Source organism: Crocodylus siamensis, chromosome 3 (assembly GCF_052110815.1).
Source record: "Crocodylus siamensis isolate JL-2025a chromosome 3, ASM5211081v1, whole genome shotgun sequence".
NCBI lineage: Eukaryota > Metazoa > Chordata > Crocodylia > Crocodylidae > Crocodylus > Crocodylus siamensis.
In genome coordinates, this window is record NC_143397.1 from 37949029 (window position 1) to 37970690 (window position 21662).

Sequence of the window (21662 nt, forward strand, 5' to 3'; positions counted from 1 at the left end):
TGCTCCTTGTTCTGTCATTTGAGAGGAGTCTAGCTGCATCTCCTTTTGGACTCCACTTTAGGTAGTTGAAGACTGTCATTAAATCCCCTCTACGTTTCTCTTCTCTAGACTAAATAAGTCCCTCAGCCTGTCCTCAGAAGTCATGTGCCCCAGCTCCCTAACTGTTGTAACTGCCCTCCACTGGACTCTCCAATTTGTCTATATCCTTCCTGTAGTGGGGGGATCCAAAACTGGACACAGTACTCCTAATATGGTCTCACCAGTGCCAAATAGAGGGAAATAATCACTTCCCTTGATCTGCTGGCACTGCTCCTTCTAATGCAGCCTAGTATGCCATTAGGCTTTTTGGGAACAAGGACACACTGTTGGCTCATATTCAGCTTATTGTCTACTGTAACTTCCAGGTCTCTTTGTGGAGCTGCTGCTTAGTTGGTCGGCCCCCAGCCTGTACCAGCACATTGGATTGTCCTGTCCTAAGTGCAGGACTTTTCAGTTGTCCTTATTGAACCTCATGAGATTTCTTTTAGTCCAATCCTCCAATTTGTCGAGGTCTCTCTGAATCCTAACCCTGCCCTTCAGTGTATCTAGTATTCTCCCCAGCTTGGTGTCACCTGCAAACTTGCTGAGGGTGCACTGCATCTCATCTTCCAGGTTGTGGATGAAGATTCTGAACAAAAACAGCCCTAGGACCAACCCCTGGGGCACTCCAATTGATACCGGCTGCCAACTAGCAGTTGAGCCATGGACTACTACCCTTTGAGCCTGATGATCCAGTCAGTTTTCTATCCACTTTACAGACCATTCATCCAACCTGTATTTCCATAGCTTGCTTGTGAGAATGTTATGAGACTGTATCAAAACCCTTGCTAAAGTCAGAGTATATCACATCCACTACTCTTTCTGCATCCACAGAGCCAGTTATCTTGTCATAGAAGGCAATCAGGTTGGTCAGGCATACCTTACCCTATGTGAATCCATGCTGACTGTACCTAAGTACCACAACCTCCACCAAGTGCATAAAAATGGATTCCTTGAGGACCTGCTCCATGATTTTTCGAGGGATTGAGGTGAGGCTGACCCATCTGTAGTTCCCCAGATGCTCCTTCTTTCTGGAAGATGGGTACTATATTTGCCTTTTTCCAACAGTCCTGAACCTCTCTCAATCACTATGAGTTTTCAAAGATAATGGCCAGTGGCTCTACGGTCACATCGGCTACTTCCCTCAGCATCCTCAGGTGCATCGCGTCCAACCTCATGGACTATATACATCCAGCTTTCTAAATAGTCTCTAACCTGTTCTGTTAGCACTGTTGGCTGGTCACGTCCTCCCCAAACTGTGCTGCCAGGTGCTGTAGTCTGGGAGATGACCTTGCCTGTGGAGACTGAGGTGAAAAAGGCTTTGAGTACTTCAGCCTTTTTTGCATAATCTGTCATGAGTTTGCCTTCCCCATTTAGTAAAGAACCCACATTTTCCCTGATCTCCCTTTTGTTGCTGACATACTTATAAAATGAATCCCTTTTTGTTACCTTTCCTGTCCCTTGCTAGCTGCAACTCCAGTTGCACTTTGGCCTACCTAGGTCTGTTCCCATGAGCAGGAGCATGCATTCCTTGGGGACAATGAGCAGCAGCACATATTCTCCTGTGCAGTATAAAGAAATTTTACAATCTTTGCATTTCCTTTGCCTGAGGAAGGACACGTGAGCCTGAAAGCTTACAAAGAAAGATTTTTTTTGCAACTATCTAATTGGTCTAATAAAGGATATTGCCTCTGCCAAGATTTATGACTGTTTTGGCAAACATCACCAAACTTCTGGGTAGCTGAGAGCTGTCACCCCCTCCCTCAGACTGTTACATATGATTAATGTGGCCATACCCTCTATGGGGTAGAGAGGGACCAGGCAGCCTTGTGCCTTATCTGCATATAAATTTTTGGAGGGCCCCAGGACTAGTGACAAGAACACCGTTCCAGTTGTGATTTGGGGGTGGGGGTAATTAGCTTGTGGATCCATTATGAGGGGTATCTGGGGTACAAGTGCTTGGTTGTGTGGTCACCATGGTTTGAAATGCTGTTGACTGCTGGGGCCCAGTCCAATGAATTATGTGGTAAACTGGAACCTTTTGGCTCTGAACTAATATCTTGTACAGTTTGTACTATGTTTATGGAGGAACTATGCTGAAATTTGCAGTGGCCATGGTTGGGGCCAGAATCAGACCTACAACAGTCTCTTGTTCCCCTCTGCAGTTTCTGCTATCCTCGGTATCCGCTTTTCCCCACCTCCCTCCCCTTACTGTTACATGTAACTCACTTCCACATTGTGGTCAGGGAGGGTCCTGTGAGCAGGGTTTGTCAGTAAGGTGGGGCAGGAAGGCTGCAGGGGAAAGAAATTGGGGGGACAGAGAGCAAGGGAGCCACCTGATGCCCCCAGTCACTATTTTCCCTGCGTTAACACTAGGAGGGGAATGAATTCAAGACAGCACTCTGATAATTGGAATCTGTACCTGGAAAATTTTAACAAATGTATACATTTGTTATGTATAGAATCTAATTATCGGGAGGGTTATCTTATATTCAGGATCATCTTGCATTTAAGTAAATTCAACAGATTCCTGAAAGCAGAGTAAGACTGGTAGGTGTGGAGATGTGCTAGCTCTCCTCAGCAAGAATAATTTGCTGGAGGACAGACACTGTTTTAGAATCATATTGGGGCAAAGGCTTTGTTTTCTGGCCTCTTAGTTCTGTTTTCCTCCCTGCACCCTAGTCCTGTGTTGCCTACCTGATGACCCTATGCACCTTTTATGATGGCTGTTTGTCTCCTTTATATACTGATGCGCTGTGCTCAAGACAGCAGGATCTGGGCCAAACCTTTGCAACTTCTGTGAATTTTACAGGGAATCCATTAAGACACTTCTGTCATCTGCCTATCCTGTGCTTCTGCCCAAATCTCATTTGTTTTGCCAGATTGTTATTGAACCACTTCACTTTCAGGAAAACTTTTCAGGGTTTCAGTAATTTTATTTGGTTCAGCCTGTGTCTTTTTCTGTCACATTTTAAGAGAATCATTTCTCTTAACAAAATATAATGATGTTTTCCAGGAAAATATAAATTTAACACCATTTCACTTTTCTTGTATTGCTGTTCAAGTTAAAAGGGTAAAACTAGACAGGATGGTTGCAGCTGGTTTATATATTTTTTTCACTTTCAAAATATTGAATTGTCAAGTCACAAGGTAGCACTCTCTTTATTTAAATGAAAGATTTGGACTATATACTGTGTGATAAATTGATAACTGTGTTGAAACCAACCTCCACAGCAGGGTGCAGGTGCAGCTGACTGCTGTGGCACACCATTCTCTAAGTTTCTTGAGGCATGCTGGGGGTCTCAGATGCTTGATGGTAAGCACAGCAGGCACTCTGAGTCTAGGTCCTAGCTTTGGTGGGTTTCAACAGACATTATGAACCCAGTAAATAACAACAAATGCTGTATTAAAGCTGTTGGAAATAAGTGTTGCAATTACTGTAGGTGCAGTTGCTAAACATAAGAATAAAAGATAATGATAAAACTCAGCAAGTCCCAACACAGTCAACAAGGGTATTTCAGTAATGGAATATGAAAGCTTAGTTCCTCCAATTGAGGGCCAGACTATGCACTTCAGGCAACCCTTCTCCAGAAGAATCTCATGGTTTGTACTTGTTCCTGGCCAGTGTTCAGAGGCTGTAACGTCACTAAGGCGTGTCCCTTTGTTTCCAAGCTGCTCCTGAAGGTCTGTTAGCAGAATCTGCCACCCCTTCCCTTACCAGTTACTGTCTGCATTCCAGCTCAGCTCTTAGTTTATAAGTCCCAGCTCTTAAACTGCCCAACCTTCTCTTTACCTCCAGCTTGCCTCCTGTCTGTTGCTCCTGCTGTTATGTGGCCTCCACCTGCTACCTGAGCCAGGTCTTCTGTATGATCTAACCATATATATTTCCTTTCCCTGTTAGGGAGCCTCCACAAGCTAGAGGTGTATTGGAAGTGAACACATAGCCCATTAACCAGCCAGCCTATTACAGATGTTGTGTTGCCAACTCTTGGTATCTCATCATGAGTCAAGCCAGCCTTGTGGCAATGTAAGAAGTTCCATCAAATCTCAGCCCTACCAAATAACCCTCTTTCACCTTTGACTAACTTCTTTTCTCCACTTCCCTGCTTCTTGGTGAGAGTTACCAATTAGGAATCAGACAGCTCTCTTCTACTTCCTTGCTGGAGCCAGAAGGGGCTTGGGGGTAAGGGATGGGAGAGGAGAGGGAAAAGCTAGCGTCATTCTCACAGAAAAGTCTTTCTGGAGCTGGCCTTCTCCCTGTGAAGACCTGTGAAGCATAAATGAAGATCCTTCTTTAGCTTACATAGCCCAAGCCTAGGGAACAGGAAAGAAGACTCTTACAGGGAATGTAGAGATTCAAGAAAGAGCAGAGGAAAGATGTGGGGTTTGGGGCAAGTACAGGATTGGTGGAGGTCTTCAGGGATTACACCAAGCTACAGGGGAGTGTTATTACACTTGAAGACAGCCTGGCAATACAGGTCAACCTGGACGGGCTCATGAAGTGGGCAAACCTCAGCCTCATGTAATTTAATAAAGAGAAATGTAAAGTGTTCCTTCTTGGGAGAAATAACACACAACACACTTACAGGCTCAGTAGTGCTCTGCTTGCCAGCACCACAGCTGACGAGACCTGGGTGTCATGACTGACAACAAAATGAACATGAGCCACCAATGCAATGCCCTAGTTGGCATCTACCAAGGCATCTCAAGCAAGGCAAAGCACATCATCCTCCTGTTTCCTGGCGATCTTCAAAAAACACCTTGACACCCATCTTGCTGGGATCGTTTGATCCCAGCAGTCTATCCTGGCCATGTGCGTGGGGTCTAGACCCAATGTTCTGCAAGGTCCCTTCCAGTCCCTAACAACTATAAAACAATGATTGCATCGTTAATTTCTAGGCTTGAGACTTTGTGGTTATGCAGGGTTGGGAGGGCACAGAATTAAGGAAAACGTTGAGGTTTGGGCAGAAGCCAGAATCCATATATAGTCAGAATAATCCTTGTAATCTGATTTCATGTGTTGCTCCTTCAGAAGATGGGTAAAATCACCTCACTAAACTTGTAACAGTTGGTAACTTTCTAGGGATCACATATACAATGTGCCAGGAAGGATTAAAAAATTAAGACAGATGAAAAGACATCGTAAATTTCCCGTGATTATTTTGAGTTGATTCATGAGATCATTGATGTGTGAACTTTTGAGTTTGGCAGTGTAGTGACCAGCCAGCAGTGCTAACAGAACAGGTTAGAGACTGTTTAGAAAGCTGGATGTATAAAGTCCATGAGGTTGGACGCAATGCACCTGAGGATGCTGAGGAAAGTAGCCGATGTGACTGTAGAGCCACTGGCCATTATCTTTGAAAACTCATAGTGATTGAGAGAGGTTCAGGACTGTTGGAAAAAGGCAAATATAGTACCCATCTTCCAGAAAGAAGGAGCATCTGGGGAACTACAGATGGGTCAGCCTCACCTCAGTCCCTTGAAAAATCATGGAGCAGGTCCTCAAGAAATCCATTTTTATGCACTTGGTGGAGGTTGTGGTACTTAGGTACAGTCAGCATGGATTCACATAGTTTCATAGTTGTTAGGGTTGGAGGGGACCTATTAGATCATGGAGTCCAACCTCCCTGCCCTGGGCAGGAAAGAGTGCTGGGGTAAGCTGACCCCAGCCAGGTGTTTGTCCAGTCTCCTTTTAAACACCTCCAGGGAAGGGGACAGCACCACCTCCCTTGGAAGCCTATTCCATATTTTAGTGACCCTCATTGTAAAGAATTTTTTCCTGATGTCTGACTTAGACCTTGTTAGACCTTGTTTCCCCTAGCGCCCCCTGATATAACAAGGAATAATGGACATAAATTGTTGGAGAGTAGGTTTAGATTAGACATTTGTAAGAACTACTTTACAGTTAGGGCAGCTAGGATCTGGAACCAACTTCCAAGGGAAGTGGTGTTGGCCTGAGGGTCTTTAAGAAGAGGCTCGATGCCTACCTGGCTGGAATCATTTGAGCCCAGTTTTTCTCCTGCCCGCGCAGGGGGTCTCACTTGAAGATCTACAAGGTCCCTTCTGACTCTACTTCTATGATTCTATGAAATTTGCTCTCTTCCAGTTTGTGGCCATTGTTTCTAGTTACCCTGACAGGCGCCCAGGTAAACATTGTATCCCCTGTTTCTTGCTGTTCCCCCCATTGAGTTTGTAGGCAGCTATGAGATCACCTCTCGGCCTCCTCTTGTGGAGGCTGAAGAGGTTCAGTCCACGTAGGGTTTTTTCTGTGGGCCTTTAACCAGATGAGTGGCCCTCCTCTGAATCCTCTCCAGGCCATACACAGCCCTTCTGAAGTGCGGTGCCAAAAACTAGACACAGTACTCCAGCTGTGGCCTGACCAATGCCACATAGAGGGGAAGAATCGCCTCCCTAGACCCTACTTATGCAAGAAAGGGTGCGGTTAGCTTTACTTATTACCTCATCACACTGGTGACTCATGCTCGTTTTGGAGTCGACTACGACTCCGAGATCCCCTTCTGTAGTTGTGCTACTTAAAATGGTCCCTCCCAGGCTGTAAGAGTGTTGATGATTCTTCCTCCCCAGGTGCAACACGTGACACTTTTCCTTGTTAAACTGCATCCTATTCTGTTCGGCCCATTTCCCCAGCCTGTCCAAATCAACCTGGATTCGCTCCCTGCCATCTGGTTTGTATACCTCTCCCCATAGTTTGATGTCATCAGCAAACTTGGACAGGGTGCTTTCTACTCTCTCATCCATGTCATTAATGAAGATATTGAATAGTACCGGTCCCAGGACAAAGCCTAGGGGGACTCTGCTGCCCACGTTACTCCAGGTAGAAACTGACCCGTCCACCACCACTTTCTGGATGTGTCCCGTAAGCCAATTTTCTACCCACCGGACTCTGTAATAATCTACATTGCAACTGTTTAGTTTATTTGTAAGAATTGGATGTGACACTGTGTCGAAGGCCTTCTTGAAATCTGAGTAAATCACATCTACCTCTGTTTCTTCATCCAAGCATTTTGTGACCCCGGTCATAAAATGAGACCAGGTTAGTCAGGCAGGATCTGCCTGCTATGAACCCATGCTGATTGCCTCTTAGCATCATTTTACCTGCTGGTCCCCTACAAATGTGATCCTTAACAGTTTTCTCAAAGGTCTTGCCAAGGACAGAGGTGAGACTAACTGGCTTATAGTTACCTGGTTCCTCCTTCCTCCCCTTCTTGAAAATAGGGACCACATTGGCCCTTTTCCAATCCTCTGGGACCTGTCCTGAGCACCATGAGTGCTCAAACAGTTGTGCCAGCAGCGCTGCTATGACACCAGCTAATTCCTTAAGTACCCTAGGATGAAGATAATCAGGACCTGTTGACTTAAATACACTCAACCCCTCCAGGTGCTCCTTTACTATGTCAGCACAAACAGTTGGTGGGTTGGTATCTATACTGGGCTTACCTAAGGTCCCAGTGGGATGCATATTTGAATTTGTGTCCAAGAATACGGATGCAAAGAAATCATTTAGAAGCTCTGCTCTGGCCATCCTATCTGTTACCAGTTGTCCTAGTTTGTCCTGAAGGGGCCCTAAATTACCCTGCACCTTCTTTTTGCTTCCTATGTAGTTAAAGAATGCCTTTTTTTATCCTTGACTTTTGCTGCCAGCCTAAGCTCCATTTCAGCTTTGGCTCACCTCATTGTTTCCCTGCAAACTCAAGCCAAGCAGGTATACTCCTCCTTGGTGGCAGCCCCCTGCTTCCACAGCCTGTGGGCCTCCTTCTTTCCCTCCAGACTCTCCTGGATTTCCCTGCTCTACCAAGAGGGTTTCTTTGTTTTTTTACCCCCTTTTATGTGTACTGGGATGGTCCTTTTCTGTGCCTGCAGGATTAGTCCCTTAAGAAACACCCACCCTTCCTGGGCTCCCATGTCCCCAAGGCTTTTACCAGTCAGTCCCTCCCTAACTAATCTCCTGAGCTTGTTGAAGTTGGCCTTTCTGAAGTCTAACACTTCTGCCCTGCTAGTTATTTTCCCCACCTTTCTCCAGATAGTGAAACCTATCAATAGGTGGTCACTATCCCCTAGGTTACCTTGCACCTGCAGATCCCCCCCACTTAGTCGTCCCCTGTGGCCAGTACCAAGTCTAGTAAGGCATTTCCCCTAGTGGGAATGTGTACCTCCTGTGATAGGTGAAGGTCCTGTAAGGAGGTTAGAAACTTTCATGAATGGGCAGACCTGGCTGCCTGTTTCTCCCAGCAGATGTCTGGGAAGTTAAAGTCACCCATGATGACCAGGTCCTTTGAGCGCGCTGCCTCTGAGAGTTGTCTTGAGAATTCTAGATCTATCTTGTCCCCCTGGTGTGGGGTCTGTAGTAGACTCCCACTACCAGGTCCTTTTCACCCCGACCCCCTTGTAACCTGACCCCTAGTGCCTCAATATGCCCTTCCTCTTGTCCCAGTTTAACTACAGAAGATATACATTGCTCCTTAACATAGAGAGCAATGCCCCCCCCCTTCTCCCCACTCTGTCCTGACTGTACAGCCTATAGCCCTTGATGTCCACTGCCCAGTCATGGGTAGGATCCCACCAAGTTTCTGTTAGTCCAACCAGGTTGAATTCTTTGTTTGCAAGCAGGAGTGCAAGTTCCTCCTGCTTGTTCCCCATGCCCTAGCATTAGTATAGAGGGATCTAAGCCCCCCAGTGGGTACCCTTCCTACTTGCCCGTTCTGATTCTTAGTGGGGCCCTTGGTACTTACCTGGACTGTTTACTAACTGAACTAATTTACCATAATAAAAAAAACAAAAAACACTTTAGTAGCATAGTGGGACATTCCACACTTCTATCTTTTTCATAATACGTCTGGAGAAAAAAGATTTTATTATGGCTTTGGGATCTCCTTCCCATTATATGAAATCTGAACTTGTGTATCAGATCAACAACTGAATGTGATAGCTATACTAAATCTTGGCCACTTCCTGTACACAGCTAAACTAATTCTTATCGAATTGATAGTTCATGTACAAAGTTGAAGTGTCAGAGAATATGGATATTTACTTTTAAAATTTTTAAATACTTTTAGATAAAGTCCCCAAATAAACTAATGAAAATGTTAATTATAAATAATTTCTACAAAATAAGGGAGGATATGTAAAATTAAAAGATATTCAGTAAGGCTAACTTAGTGCGATCCTTTTTATTCTAAGTCCTTTCTTGCCAAAAATTTAAAAGAAAGTCAGTAGTCAACATTTTGCCATAATATTATGGGTAAAAATTAAACCACAGATCATTTAAAAGAGCACACACAGAAGGTTTAGAGCTTATTTCAAGAAGGTGCCATGCAGTTTGGCTCATATTTAATAAAATGGTTTCAAGCATGTCAATACTCTGCTTGACTTCAGTAAGCCATAGACTAAAAGTTAGGCACATGCTTATGTACTTAGCTGAATTGGGGCCAGAGTAAATGGTACTTTGTAGTTTTATGTTCTTTTTTGTACAAAACAGTATCTATTTAAGTGAGAATCAATTGAATGGAAAAAAATAGTGAAGCCAAGATTTTAGGTAGGAAGAACTGACTTTAAAATGTGATACCATGAAAGTTCATTAAGTTTCTCCTTTCCCTAATAATGAGTTTGGTAATGGTATATGATATGGCTTAGAGATACAGTGTTTTGTCAGAATGCAGGAAATAAGACACCAGGAAAGGAGAGAGAGAAAAAACAACCGTGGTATAATTTCTGAGACTAATTGAAAAAAAAGTCTATTGGTATATTAAATTGGCTTAAAAACCCCTGAAATATATAAAAAACAAACAAACAAACCCAAAACTAAATATTTCATTGTCTTTATTAAATATGAATAAAAAAGTCTTACTTAGGGCATATCGCCAGATTAATAGGTGCAGATAGAGTGAATGCCAAGTGTGACAGGGCGCTGTTGGTGCCTGCCACTTTAAGAGCAGAGCCAAGCAGTTAGCAGGTGCTTGATTGCAGCGACCATTTTAGACCTCTGGCCACCTATATAAATATAGCAGTTCACTGTTGGCAGGCCAGGCAGTATACAACATCCTGGAGGTAAGGGCAGAAGCTGTAGGGGATGGTTGGAGGCTCCTGGTCCTGGGCATGACCTAAAACTGTACCCTGCTGGGAGTGGGTGGCCTGGTGGGGCTCTCAGTGGTGTGGGAGCCCCCAGGAAATGCCAGGCCAGTTACCACCCTGGTGAAAGGTGGGTTGGGGTGCCTTAACCCCAGCCCTCACCTTTGGGTGGGTCATGTGACATTGGAGGTAGTTGAGGCCAGGCACAGCTGTGGCCACCTGAGCCCTGTGGGGTGTAGGACCCTGAGGAAAGGTAGTTGGGGCCAGGCATGGATATGGCCACCTGAGCCCACCGGGGAAGGAAGCCCTGTGGCCCCAGTAAGTGGGCAGTGTGGAACCCCAGTGAAGGGAGGCCAAGAGATGCCTCAGGCTGCAGTTTGGACCAGAGGCCTAGTAAGGGGGCTCAGTCCGAGAGAGGGGTGAGTCCTGACCCCGGTAAGCCCTCCACCACTGGGAGGCTGAGTGTGGGTCGAAAGTAAGAGCTATAGTAGAGCACAGTGACCTGCTGCTCCAGAGGGGGAGTGAGAGTCCCTGTGAGACCCTGGAGCACTAGTCGTGTGGGTTAAGAATGAGTGGGGGCCAGGCACAGCTGTTGCCACCTGAGCCCTGTGGGGTGCAAGACCCCGAGGAGAGGTAGTAGGGGCCAGGCATGGCTATGGCCACCTGAGCCCCACAGGGGAGAGAAGCCCAATAGCTCCAGTGAGGGGGTGGTATGGAACCCCAGTGAGGGGGCAGAAACGAGGACCCCCAGTGAGAGGACGGCTCCAGTGAGGGGGTGGGTCTGGAGCCCCAGTGAGCGGGGTAGTGTGAGATGCAGAGCCCCACTGAGGGGGCAGCTTCAGTGAGGGGATGGTGTGGAGCCCCAGCCCCAGAAGAAGCCAGGGCAAGCTTAGACTTAGTCAGGTAATTGGCTGGCCACTACCCTGGTGAGGGTCATGGGAGAGGCCCAGAAGACTGTACATCTGCCACTCAAGGTATGAGCTAGCTAAAGCCTATGGCCTCAGGGGCCCGTTCCAAGAGGGAGCAAGGCGGTACAAGTTGTCGACGTGCGAAAGAGACCCTGTGAGAGACCTCAGGGTGAGAGAGGGTGGAGTGTGTGAGGCCCTAGTGAGAGAAGGGTGGTATGAATGTGTATGTGTCTGGTTTGACAACGAGGGCTAAGCTTGGCCTGGCTGTAGGCCAGGAGCTTTGGGTCATCTGGATGCCATCTGCCAGGCTTGGGCTGAGGTGTAGGGGAGGAACAGAGCCACAGATAGTGTCCCCTGGCCTTGGGACAAGAATAGACAGCCTCCCGTCTTAATTAACAACTTGATTAATGAACAACAAGGCATGGCAGGTGGGTGGCATGCCCAAAGGCAGGTGGGGAAACCAGCACTGTGGCTAATCAGGGACCCCACTTTGCCACACTGAGTACTGTATTTTCTTGCATATAACATGCACCTTTCTCCTCAAATCAGCCTTCTCAAATTGGGATGTATGTTAAAGGGAAGCAGTTTTCTTTCCTAGAAAAGAAGCACACCTGGATTCACTGTGCATGTCATGCAGCTGCCAAGATGGCTGCCACTAGTATGGCTTGACAAGCTGCAGGGGGAGAGTCTTGTGTTAACCCCCTCACAGCTGTTGCTGTTGGCTGAACACTGTAGCTTATGCCTGAAAAAGCAAGTGAACTGCTGGTACTATATTGATGAGGCTTATGGTATGGCAACAGTATTTTAGTTACAGGAACATATATAAAAAAACTGCTGACAGTTAAGAAGTAACAGTCTTGCTAATATCCTTACAAGAGTCTGGGTATAATGTTGTGTGATATGGAATGAGTCATCCTGGAAACTTGGTGTGAGTTGTTCTGGGAACACAGAGTGTCCAGGAAGTGTGGCATCCCCAGGAAACAGTCTGCTACACCAGGCAGTTCCTATTGTCTCATCAGTTTCTCCTGCAATGCCACACTTGTGGGGCACTCAATATCACACAGTTGACCAGGACTGTGGAAAAATCTTTTCCCCCCTACATTCTGCCTTCCAAAAACAAGGCATGTGCTTTATTTGTGGATATGCTGTATGCAAAACAATATGGTAGTAGGAAATACAAAGGAAAAGCAAAGCATTAGATGGAAAAAATAAATTAATAAAGTTCTTGGGCTTAGTCTGAATACAATATTTTTAAATAAAATACCTTGTTATTGTTTTCCCATATGATTTGACTACCAGAACTTGTAGTAATGATGAGACAGACCTATCTTGTAAAAGTAAAAGATATTTTAAAAGCCTGTAACATTTATAAGTTTCAAAGTTTTCTGACTGTACTAAAATGTTTATTTTATATATATAAAATAAGCATGATTTTTAAAAAGGAGTGTTACTTACCATAAAAGTGAGTTTTTCTCTGTCAGCATCTTCCAGCAAGAAACTTTGGAAATTAATATTGGGCTATTTTACTAATTTCATTATTTTCATTTCTAGTTACTCAGACATTCTGATTGAGAGAGAAGTGTTAATGCAGAAGTATATTCATCTAGTTCAGATTGTAGAAACTGAAAAGATTGCAGCCAATCAGCTTCGACATCAACTTGAAGATCAAGACACGGAAATTGAAAGGCTTAAATCTGAGGTATTTGCTAAAATTAGCATGTAATTGCAAATTGATATGTCATTGATGTAGTAGAGTTTGATTTCTGTATTACTATTACTGCATGTTGTATTGCTGCATTTTTTATGGAAATATAGCAGTAAGGTAAAGAGCCAGTAGCCATCTTGAAAGCACTAGGTTCAAAGTTTTCTTTTTTAAAGTACCTAGCTCCTTAGGTCCTAAAGGCCCCGGTCCCTCCAGAGGCAGAACCAGAAGGCAGAAGTTGCAGAGAACAGGGGGAGTCTGGAGACACTGGTAGCGGCAGCAGCAGCCAGAGCAGTGAGGGGACTGGTGGTTGGGTGGGAGCCCTCAGATGACAGATATTAACACCCTTTGAGCTGCAAGTTGGACAGCCCTTATATAGTTTATTAGACTGCTGTACCAGCAGAAAATTTTTAAAGACTTGTCATCTTATGTTTTGGATTCTGTTACTCATATTCCTTGATGTTTCTCTTAACAAAACATTGTTGGGTCCTCAAAACATTCTTTTTGGTTTGATATCATATGTTATTCCAGAACTGCACTTTGCACAGAGGACACTATTTGATTATATAATGGACTAGTTACTGTGATCGATTATATAAGGGGGTAGTTACTGTAATTTCAAAATGATCCTGAGCTAGCAAGTTGTAGAAAATAAACACATCTTAATACTGGCTGAATCAGGAGCAATATTTTTAAGAGAAGGGTATGTCCAGGTCTCCTTGACCAGAAGGAAGCTTATCATGTTGTGAAATCATAAAAAGTTTTTAGAAGGGGCTCTGAAGAGAAAAAAAGGCCCTACTTTAGATACTATTATGGAATGCATTTCAAAATCTTGACATGCACATAAACAGAATATGTTCCTTTTTCAGATTGTAGCTCTCAATAAAACCAAGGAACGAATGCGGCCATATCAAAGCAACCAGGAAGACGAAGATCCAGATATAAAAAAAATTAAAAAGGTAGACTGCGATATACTCTGCTTGGAGAGCCCAGTGCATGTCTTATTTCTGCACACAGCATACAACTTTTGAAAGACCAGAAAGCAGTTTGATGCCAGTTATTAACTTGAGCTTTTTGGTAGCCGTTGCTTCAGGATATGGCATTCAGCGGGGTACCAATCCAATTTTCATTTAAATATGTAACATGCAGATACTCAGGTTTTACTACTCTTGATTATGGATAAAGATAACCGTGCTCTAGAAATGTGCCGGTGTGTGTTGCATACATATTTTGCATACCCACACACAAAATAATTTTATAGCTTCAGTGTTAGGGCCTGGAAGGGACCTTACAGATCATCGGGTCCAGCCCCCCTGCACTTGGGCAGGAAAAACTGCTGGGGTCAGATGACCCTAGCTAGATGGGCATCAAAATGCTTTGTGAAGATTGCCAGGGTGGGTGACTGTACTACCCTTGGCACTTGGCTTGTGAAGAAGCTTTTCCTTACGCCTAGCCTGTAGAGATGGAGGATGACATCCTTAGCCTTGCTTGAGATGCCTCAGTAGATGCATACGCTGGATTAGTTCTGCCAGGTATGGCATCTCTGGAAGTTATGTTCTTGAAAAAGTCATCAGTCTATTTATGTCCCATCCCCAGAACATGAAATTCTTGTGTTATTACTTTCTGCTTAGGTTTTCACTTGCCTCTTCTTGTTGAAGTGGCCCAGGTTGCATTCTGGAACAGTGTATCTGGACATAATTTGTGTAACAGGGGGCCTTCCCCGCCCACCTGTTTCTGGGCTAACCGCCTGCCTGTCTTACCTGCCACGCCTTGTTGTTTAATAATTGGTGTTTTAATTAGGCGGGAGGCTGCCCTTTGGTGGCCCTGTTCTCCTGGGCCTATGTATGCAGCTCCAGCCATCCCTGTACTGCATCCCAAGCCTTGCAAATGAAACGCACATACATAATGTTCCCTCACACCACGACTGGTGCTCCTGGGTCTCACAGGGGCTCTCACTCCCTTCTTGGAGCAGCAGGTTATTGTGCTCTCCCTTGCTGTAGTTTTTGACCCACACTCAGCCGCCTCTCAGTGGAGGACTTACCAGAGTCAGGTTTCACCCCAGCTTCCTGGCTGAGCCCCCTCTATTCAGCCTCAAGCCCAACTACAGTCTTAGGCATCCAGAAACATACCTTGTCCTACTCCCCACACATGGGTTTCCTACTATGCCCACTACTCCTCATCCTGGGGTCTTCTCATCATCCTCACACTCAACTACTCATGGGGCTGGCCCTTGCGCTGCCCTTCAGGTTTACTCCCAGTTTGGCCCTACTCAGCCCCCCTCATGCATAGTCCTTCAGGCCTATTCCCATTCATCCCTACTCTGTGTAGGGCCACCTACATCCGTGCCCACTCAGGGACTTCATAACTCTCCTCTCTCTCTGGGGCCACACAGCTATCCCGAACCAGGGGCCTCTGGGATCTTCCTCCCCTGTTGGCTCAGGTGGCCAGAGCTGTGCCTGGCCCCACTCCTCTCCTGGGGTCTTCCACCCCCAAGGGCTTAGGTGGTGGTAGCCATGCCTACCCCTCATACCCGCCAAATTGTGGGAGCTATGGGTAAAGATGCCCCAACCCACCTTTTACTGGGGTGGTAACTGGCCTGGCATTTCCTGGGGCCTCCCATGCCACCAGGAGCCTCACCAGGCCACCCATCCCCAGCAGGGTGCAGTTTTAGATCATGCCCAGGACCAAGAACCTCCTAGTCATCTCCATAAGCTCTTGCTCTTACCTCCACATGTTCCTACTGCAGCTCAGCCAGGCAATGTTCCACCTGGGCTGGCAGCAGCAAACTGAAGGCTTTATATACCTGGTTCTCAAAATGGCTGCCACCATCAGGCATCTGCTAGCTACCTGACTTGCCTTAAAGTGGCAGGCACTCAAAGGTGCACTGCCAAAATTTGCTAAATGAACAGGAATTTGTAATGAAACTTCGAATACGAAGACTGATGCTTCTCTGTTGTATGGCCATACAGTTACTGAATAAGTACACATCTTCTCAGTTGTGTTATATTGGCAGCAACTCTGGCAGTGGATTTGATAAGGTTAAAAGTTAGCTGTGGCACTTACAATGAGATAGTAAGTGATTACTGAGGAGTAATCTCTGTTCCTTCTGCATGCAGCAGGGAGTCCAGCACACTGCCAACCCCTGGCTGCTATTCCAGCATCCCTATGCCTCCATTCTGGAGTGGAAATTAGCCTCCTTGCTTAAAACATGTACTCTGATTTTGGATGCCCAGTATTTGGGGAAAGGGTGCATGTAAATATGGTAATTCTAATTCACTTTTAACTTGGCTGCATACTGCACTTCAGGAGAGACTTGCCATGTCCTAGAAATACCTTTTAAGAATAGCAAAAGCTTCCTTCTTCTTGGGCAGTAGTCTATCAGCATAGATCTATGGCAGCAGGTGGCTGCCAGCTATTTATATGTACACACAATACATGTGGTGCTATACAGGCATATGAAACAAAGCATCTTATTTTATTGGAATTAGTCCAGATTTATGCTAGTGAAACGGAATCAAAATCTGCCCTAGGTTGCCTTTCCTAAGAAGAATATAATGTAAGTTAAAAGAATGACAAGTTGGAGAATGAGAGGGAAAGTGCGATGGGACTGAAAGAAGGGGAAGAAGCAGTTGTATTGATGGGAAGAACATATACAAGGACACAGCATTTGAGCATATGCTAAAAGATACCATTGTATGTGTGTAATACTTTTTCAATATATTTTCTGATATTTTACTAATCAACTAGTTTTTTTCTTAATGAATGAAAATCTTTTCAGAATGAATTTGCAAAGCAATTGTAGAGTAATAAAGCAGTAGAGAATGCCAACCCTTGGCAACTCACAAGAAAGCTAGGCCTTGGCAGTTAACATGGGAGCTTGCAGAGCTTCTATTTATGTGTGTGTGTGTGTATGTATGTGTGTGTGAGTGTGTGTGTATATATGTGTATACATTTATTTATTTAAATGAAGACATTTGTCATACCAAGGGATCTTGCCATGACATTAAAAACCAGTTTAATTTATTTGTTGATATATTTCTGTAAATGCTTTTCAATATAGTCTTTGTTTTCTGTTTTGGTCCCTTTTAGGTCCAGAGCTTTATGCGAGGCTGGTTGTGCAGAAGAAAATGGAAGACCATTGTCCAAGATTATATTTGCTCTCCCCATGCAGAGAGCATGAGAAAGAGAAATCAGATAGTTTTTAACATGGTCGAAGCTGAATCTGAATATGTGCATCAACTTTATGTTCTTGTGAACTGTTTTCTCAGGCCATTAAGAATGGCAGCAAGTTCGAAGAAACCACCTATTAGTCACGATGATGTTAGTAGCATTTTTCTCAACAGGTATTTGATTTTTGTCCACTTCACCCCATTGCAGTCTAATTTACAGTAGCAAAGCAGTGAGCTATGTGGTAGGCCTGCACTGAGTTACCTGCCTCACTGCGCCTGACCACCTTTCAGGTTCTGAATGCATCCCTGGAGGCGCCTCACACCTGGCCAACCCCCTTCCTGGAGCACACCCGCAAGTCTGGGGGTAATGCTGCGACTACCCAGAGTCTGAACTGATTTTGGCCCTGGGCCCCCTGGGAAACACAGGCCTTATAGTCCTTGAGGATACTTGACTCACTGCAAGAACTTGGGGTACTTCCCATAGTTTGAAGCACAAATGATGGTCTCCCTTAGTCAGCCAAAGCAAGGGGACCCCAAAGCATTATCTAGACCCTCTCCCAATAAGTCACCCATGCTAGGTACAGAGGAGAACTTTATTGGTTACAAGGAGTAGGCCTGGAATAGGGTACAGGGTAGAACAATATCAGAGAAATCCCTTAGAGCAAACAGTGGCATGATAGTCTTTGATTACGCATCTGTGTTACTGCAAGCTATGTATCTAGTTAGATCTCAAGTAGCTTACTCACAAGATCATTGAACATGAGTTTCAAGAGAGAGCGCGAGTTTCAGATGGTTCAGCTTCTCTGAGAGTTCTCATCATGGCTGCTGCCTCGCCTCCTGGGCAGTCCTTAACTTATATAGACCTTATGACCTCATTTACCTGATCCAATGAAGGCCAGCAGCAGCTGGCTGCCAAGCAACCAATTTGAAATGCATCACTAGTTGCCAGGTAGACTGGCAGGGACATTGCTTAGAATAATAGGGAGCTTAAGCCCCCACCCAGGTGTGTGAGGCCAATCACATAGGCAGAGGGAGCAGGTTTCCCTCTCCCTCAGATCCAGCTCAGGTTACAGCTCAGGGTTACCTCTCTCTGCCCTTTGCAGTGACCATGGTAACCAAATTGTTAGGTAGGTCATCAACTTGATAGCAGAGTTTGGGGAGAGACAGAGATGGCTTTCTGCCACAAGCTGTATTAAGCTTCCATCCCTTTAATGTTGTAATGAACTATATTTCCTGGGATGTAAAGCAAAACAAAATCTGGCATACAGTTTCAGGTTATACCTCTTAGTCAGCTTTGTGATTTTACATTCTGTTTTTTGATCTGCTAAAAGAGGAAAAGGCAATCCAGTCATTTGATTCAGTTGTCAGATACTGCCTTCCCTCTTTTTCCAGTGTTCTTGACAAAGCAGTATAGGTCTTAATGGCTTCATGTGATAGATTCTAAAGATGGCATATCGTGCCTGAGAACACTCTGTGTTTCTTGCCTGACTCTCCAGGTTATTTATGTCTGTAGGGAAGAAAGTTTTTTTTTGCAAGAGTCATGGTATTTGAGTTGTGTTATCATCCTGTTTACTAATACTATGGCAATAAGCATGGGCGACTGGTGCCTCCTGAGTCACCACTGGCAATAAGTTCAATAAAATATGGACAAGTAGGCAGAAACTGAAACAGAAATGGAGTTGAGTTGAATGAGTGCTACCTCCTAAATCCTTTGGGTAAAGGATTTACTTCTTCAAACTTAATCAGGGGACAGGTAGTATTAACCCATTTTTGCCTGTTTCACCCTTTCACAGTTTCCTCTTAAGACCCCATCATGCTATTACAGCATTGATCTAAAACATTATATTGTCATTGCCTTTGTGGCTGGGGCAGACATTACACATAAACCAGCTTAAGTGACCAGAAACTGATTTAAACCTGTAACAGAACAGATGTTCAGTGTACATAAACCAATTTGAAAATGGCTGAAACCAGTTTGAGATAAACCTGGTTGAATGTAGTATCAGACTTAACTGATTTGGGTCAAACTGGTTTATGCAATGTCTGTACCAGACCTCTTGCTGGTTTAGGTTAAACCAGACTCCCCCAGCATCCCATCATGCTCTCTGGGTTGGGCAGGGCTTTCTGCTCCACAGCAGAGCTGGCCCCTTCCCTCTGCTCGCTGGCTGGAACTCCACAGAGACTGCAGGCATCTGCCTGGCTTCCCCATGCTCCCTCCCTCCCCTCCCCATGCCCTGCTAAACAGGGATTGCTCCATCTCCTCTGCATTACACAAACACCTCTCAGCATTAGCTAGCAGACCATATGCTGGCTATGGTCCGTGCTGTGGCAGATGGGACAAAGGCAGAATCAACAGGTAGCTGGTAATGTCCCTCTGTTGTTTTCTTAATGGGGTGATGAACACACTGAGTTAGGGGTGATGAACATTGTGTTATCAATTCCCTGCTGGGCTGGCCAGAACGGGGGGGGAGGGGGAAGGAGACCCCTCCCTAATCAGAGCATCCTGTCAAGGCCTGGCCATAGCCCCCCTCAGCCCAGCGCTGTGGAAGGGAAAGGGGGACTACTGTAGCGCCCCCACCCCACACCTCTTCATGGCTTCTGCAGGCATGTGCCTGCGTTTCTGGGATGTTTGTGCAGTTACAAACTGATTCAGCATAGCCGGGTTAGACTAATCCGGAAAGATTGAAACAATTTGGGCTCAGTCTCTTTGAATGTCTGTCCCTAACCAGTAAGATGAAGAACAGTTTTAAAGCACATACCTAAGAAAAAAGTGATAAGGTATGCTTCATCTGTATAGACAGTAAAACTTAGAATAAAGTTGAGTGTGGCTTTCTGCATCTTACTGCTATGCTGAAATTGCTATGTTATTATTATTAAATAATATGGGAATTTGGAGTAAGTGAAGCAATTCTTGGCCAAATTATTGCAAGTCAACTAGTATGTGAGTAAGAAGAGAGAGAAAGGTCAATTTCTTAGCCTCTGCTAGGAGCCCCCCATGAAAATAGTGAGCCCCCCATGAAAATAGTGGCTGTGTGTTAAATTTCTTATTTAATAAGCACCGTTATTAAAAGAACTGAATCCTTAGTTACGTGATCTACTGTGAGTTTTTAAACCTTTACATCAAATTATAGTTGAAAAAAAAGTTGTATTTTAGTCATTAAAAACTGAAACAATATATGGAAATAGAATTGTTGACTTCTTTAATGCAAGTGTTATAAAAGAATAGCTCAATGCACAAGTACAAAATGTTCTAATAATTAGGAAGGGGTGTTCTTCAGTGAATTGTTAATGGGGAAATAAGGTATGAATTTTTTAACGCTTGTTTTTCAGCGAAACTATAATGTTTCTTCATGAAATATTTCATCAAGGATTAAAAGCAAGAATAGCAAATTGGCCTACATTAATTTTAGGTAAGTTGTTACTACTTGAGCTCAGATGATAAGACCTCCATAGTATGTTTTACCATCATGGTGACTTTTAAAATTAAATTGTCTTTTTGTGCACTAGACATTTATAGAATTAAACCATCCAATTTTATGTTAATTTGGAAAATGTATGGGTGTTACTTTGTGATCATTCTTTTTGAGGAATAATGGCACCCTGTTAATACTGGCACTGACTCTTTGCAGTCAGTTTCTGTTACAAGAGCCTCTAAATAGTGTCATCGAATTTTCCAGTATTATTTTGCAGCTATTTTAGGGTCAAAATAGTGATTTTTTTCCCTTTTTTTTGTCACAAAAGGGGAAATAAATGTTGTAGATACAATGGAATCAGAGCTGACAGTAATTTCACTTCAGCTTCTATCACTGTTTATATTTTGGAATACATGGAATGTCCAGTGAATTTGGCAAGGGAGGAATACTTAGATAATAATTTTCTTGATTCTTTCTAGCTGATTTATTTGATATTCTGCTGCCAATGCTGAACATTTATCAAGAATTTGTTCGGAATCATCAGTACAGTCTACAAGTACTAGCAAACTGTAAGCAAAACAGAGATTTTGACAAACTCTTGAAGCAATATGAAGCTAACCCAGCATGTGAAGGAAGAATGCTGGAAACGTTCCTTACTTATCCCATGTTTCAGGTAATCTCTATATATTTTGTGGTTCTGTTTGTTTTTTTTAAAGTCCAGTTGAATCATATTGTGTTACAAAAATTAATGAGTTCTGAAAATAGTTTCTTTATTAAATTGGTAACATATATGTTAATTTAGTCTTTCACTTATCTCATTATGTTACTAATACTGCTTGTAATGGTATGGAATTGTATTCTCCAAACACACTTGTTTCATTTTATATTAAGGATCTTACATGCATATATACATACAGGAATCCACACATGAGGATTTATGTATATAAATAAATAAAAACCAAGAAGCCTTATTGTTTACCTTGAACACCTCTAGCAGTCTAAAACTGTCCATAAGGAACTGTATACTGTGTGTAAGTTAGATCCGCCCAAATCTAGTACATGGCACATGATCATGAAGCAGTCCTGATCCTCAATGAGTCTGCTGAGTTCAGTGACGGATGTACTCCTCCCTCCAGCCACCCAGAGGGGTTTCCATTTAGGCCTGATGGCCAGCCTGCCTTCCTCCCTTCTTGGCAGTCTAGCTCAGCTGCTTGTAGCTCTGTGCTTTTGGGCTGCTTAGATGTCTGCTCCCTGCTTAGCTTACTTTGCAGCTAGCCCTAGGACAGTCTGTCCTACCCTGCTGTTA

The 21662-nt window shown here is 44.2% G+C and overlaps 1 protein-coding gene across 2 annotated transcripts in view; it reads left to right on the forward strand.

The window, feature by feature from the left end:
- Positions 1–21662, forward strand: part of RASGRF2 (Ras protein specific guanine nucleotide releasing factor 2) — a 249315-nt gene that overhangs the window by 61954 nt on the left and 165699 nt on the right. For both annotated transcript variants that reach the window (XM_090038177.1, XM_090038178.1), the window contains exons 3-7: positions 12624–12771; positions 13644–13733; positions 16864–17117; positions 20274–20353; positions 20836–21029. In XM_090038177.1, coding sequence (XP_089894303.1) covers positions 12624–12771; positions 13644–13733; positions 16864–17117; positions 20274–20353; positions 20836–21029 — 766 coding nt within the window. The remainder of the gene's footprint in view (positions 1–12623; positions 12772–13643; positions 13734–16863; positions 17118–20273; positions 20354–20835; positions 21030–21662) is intronic.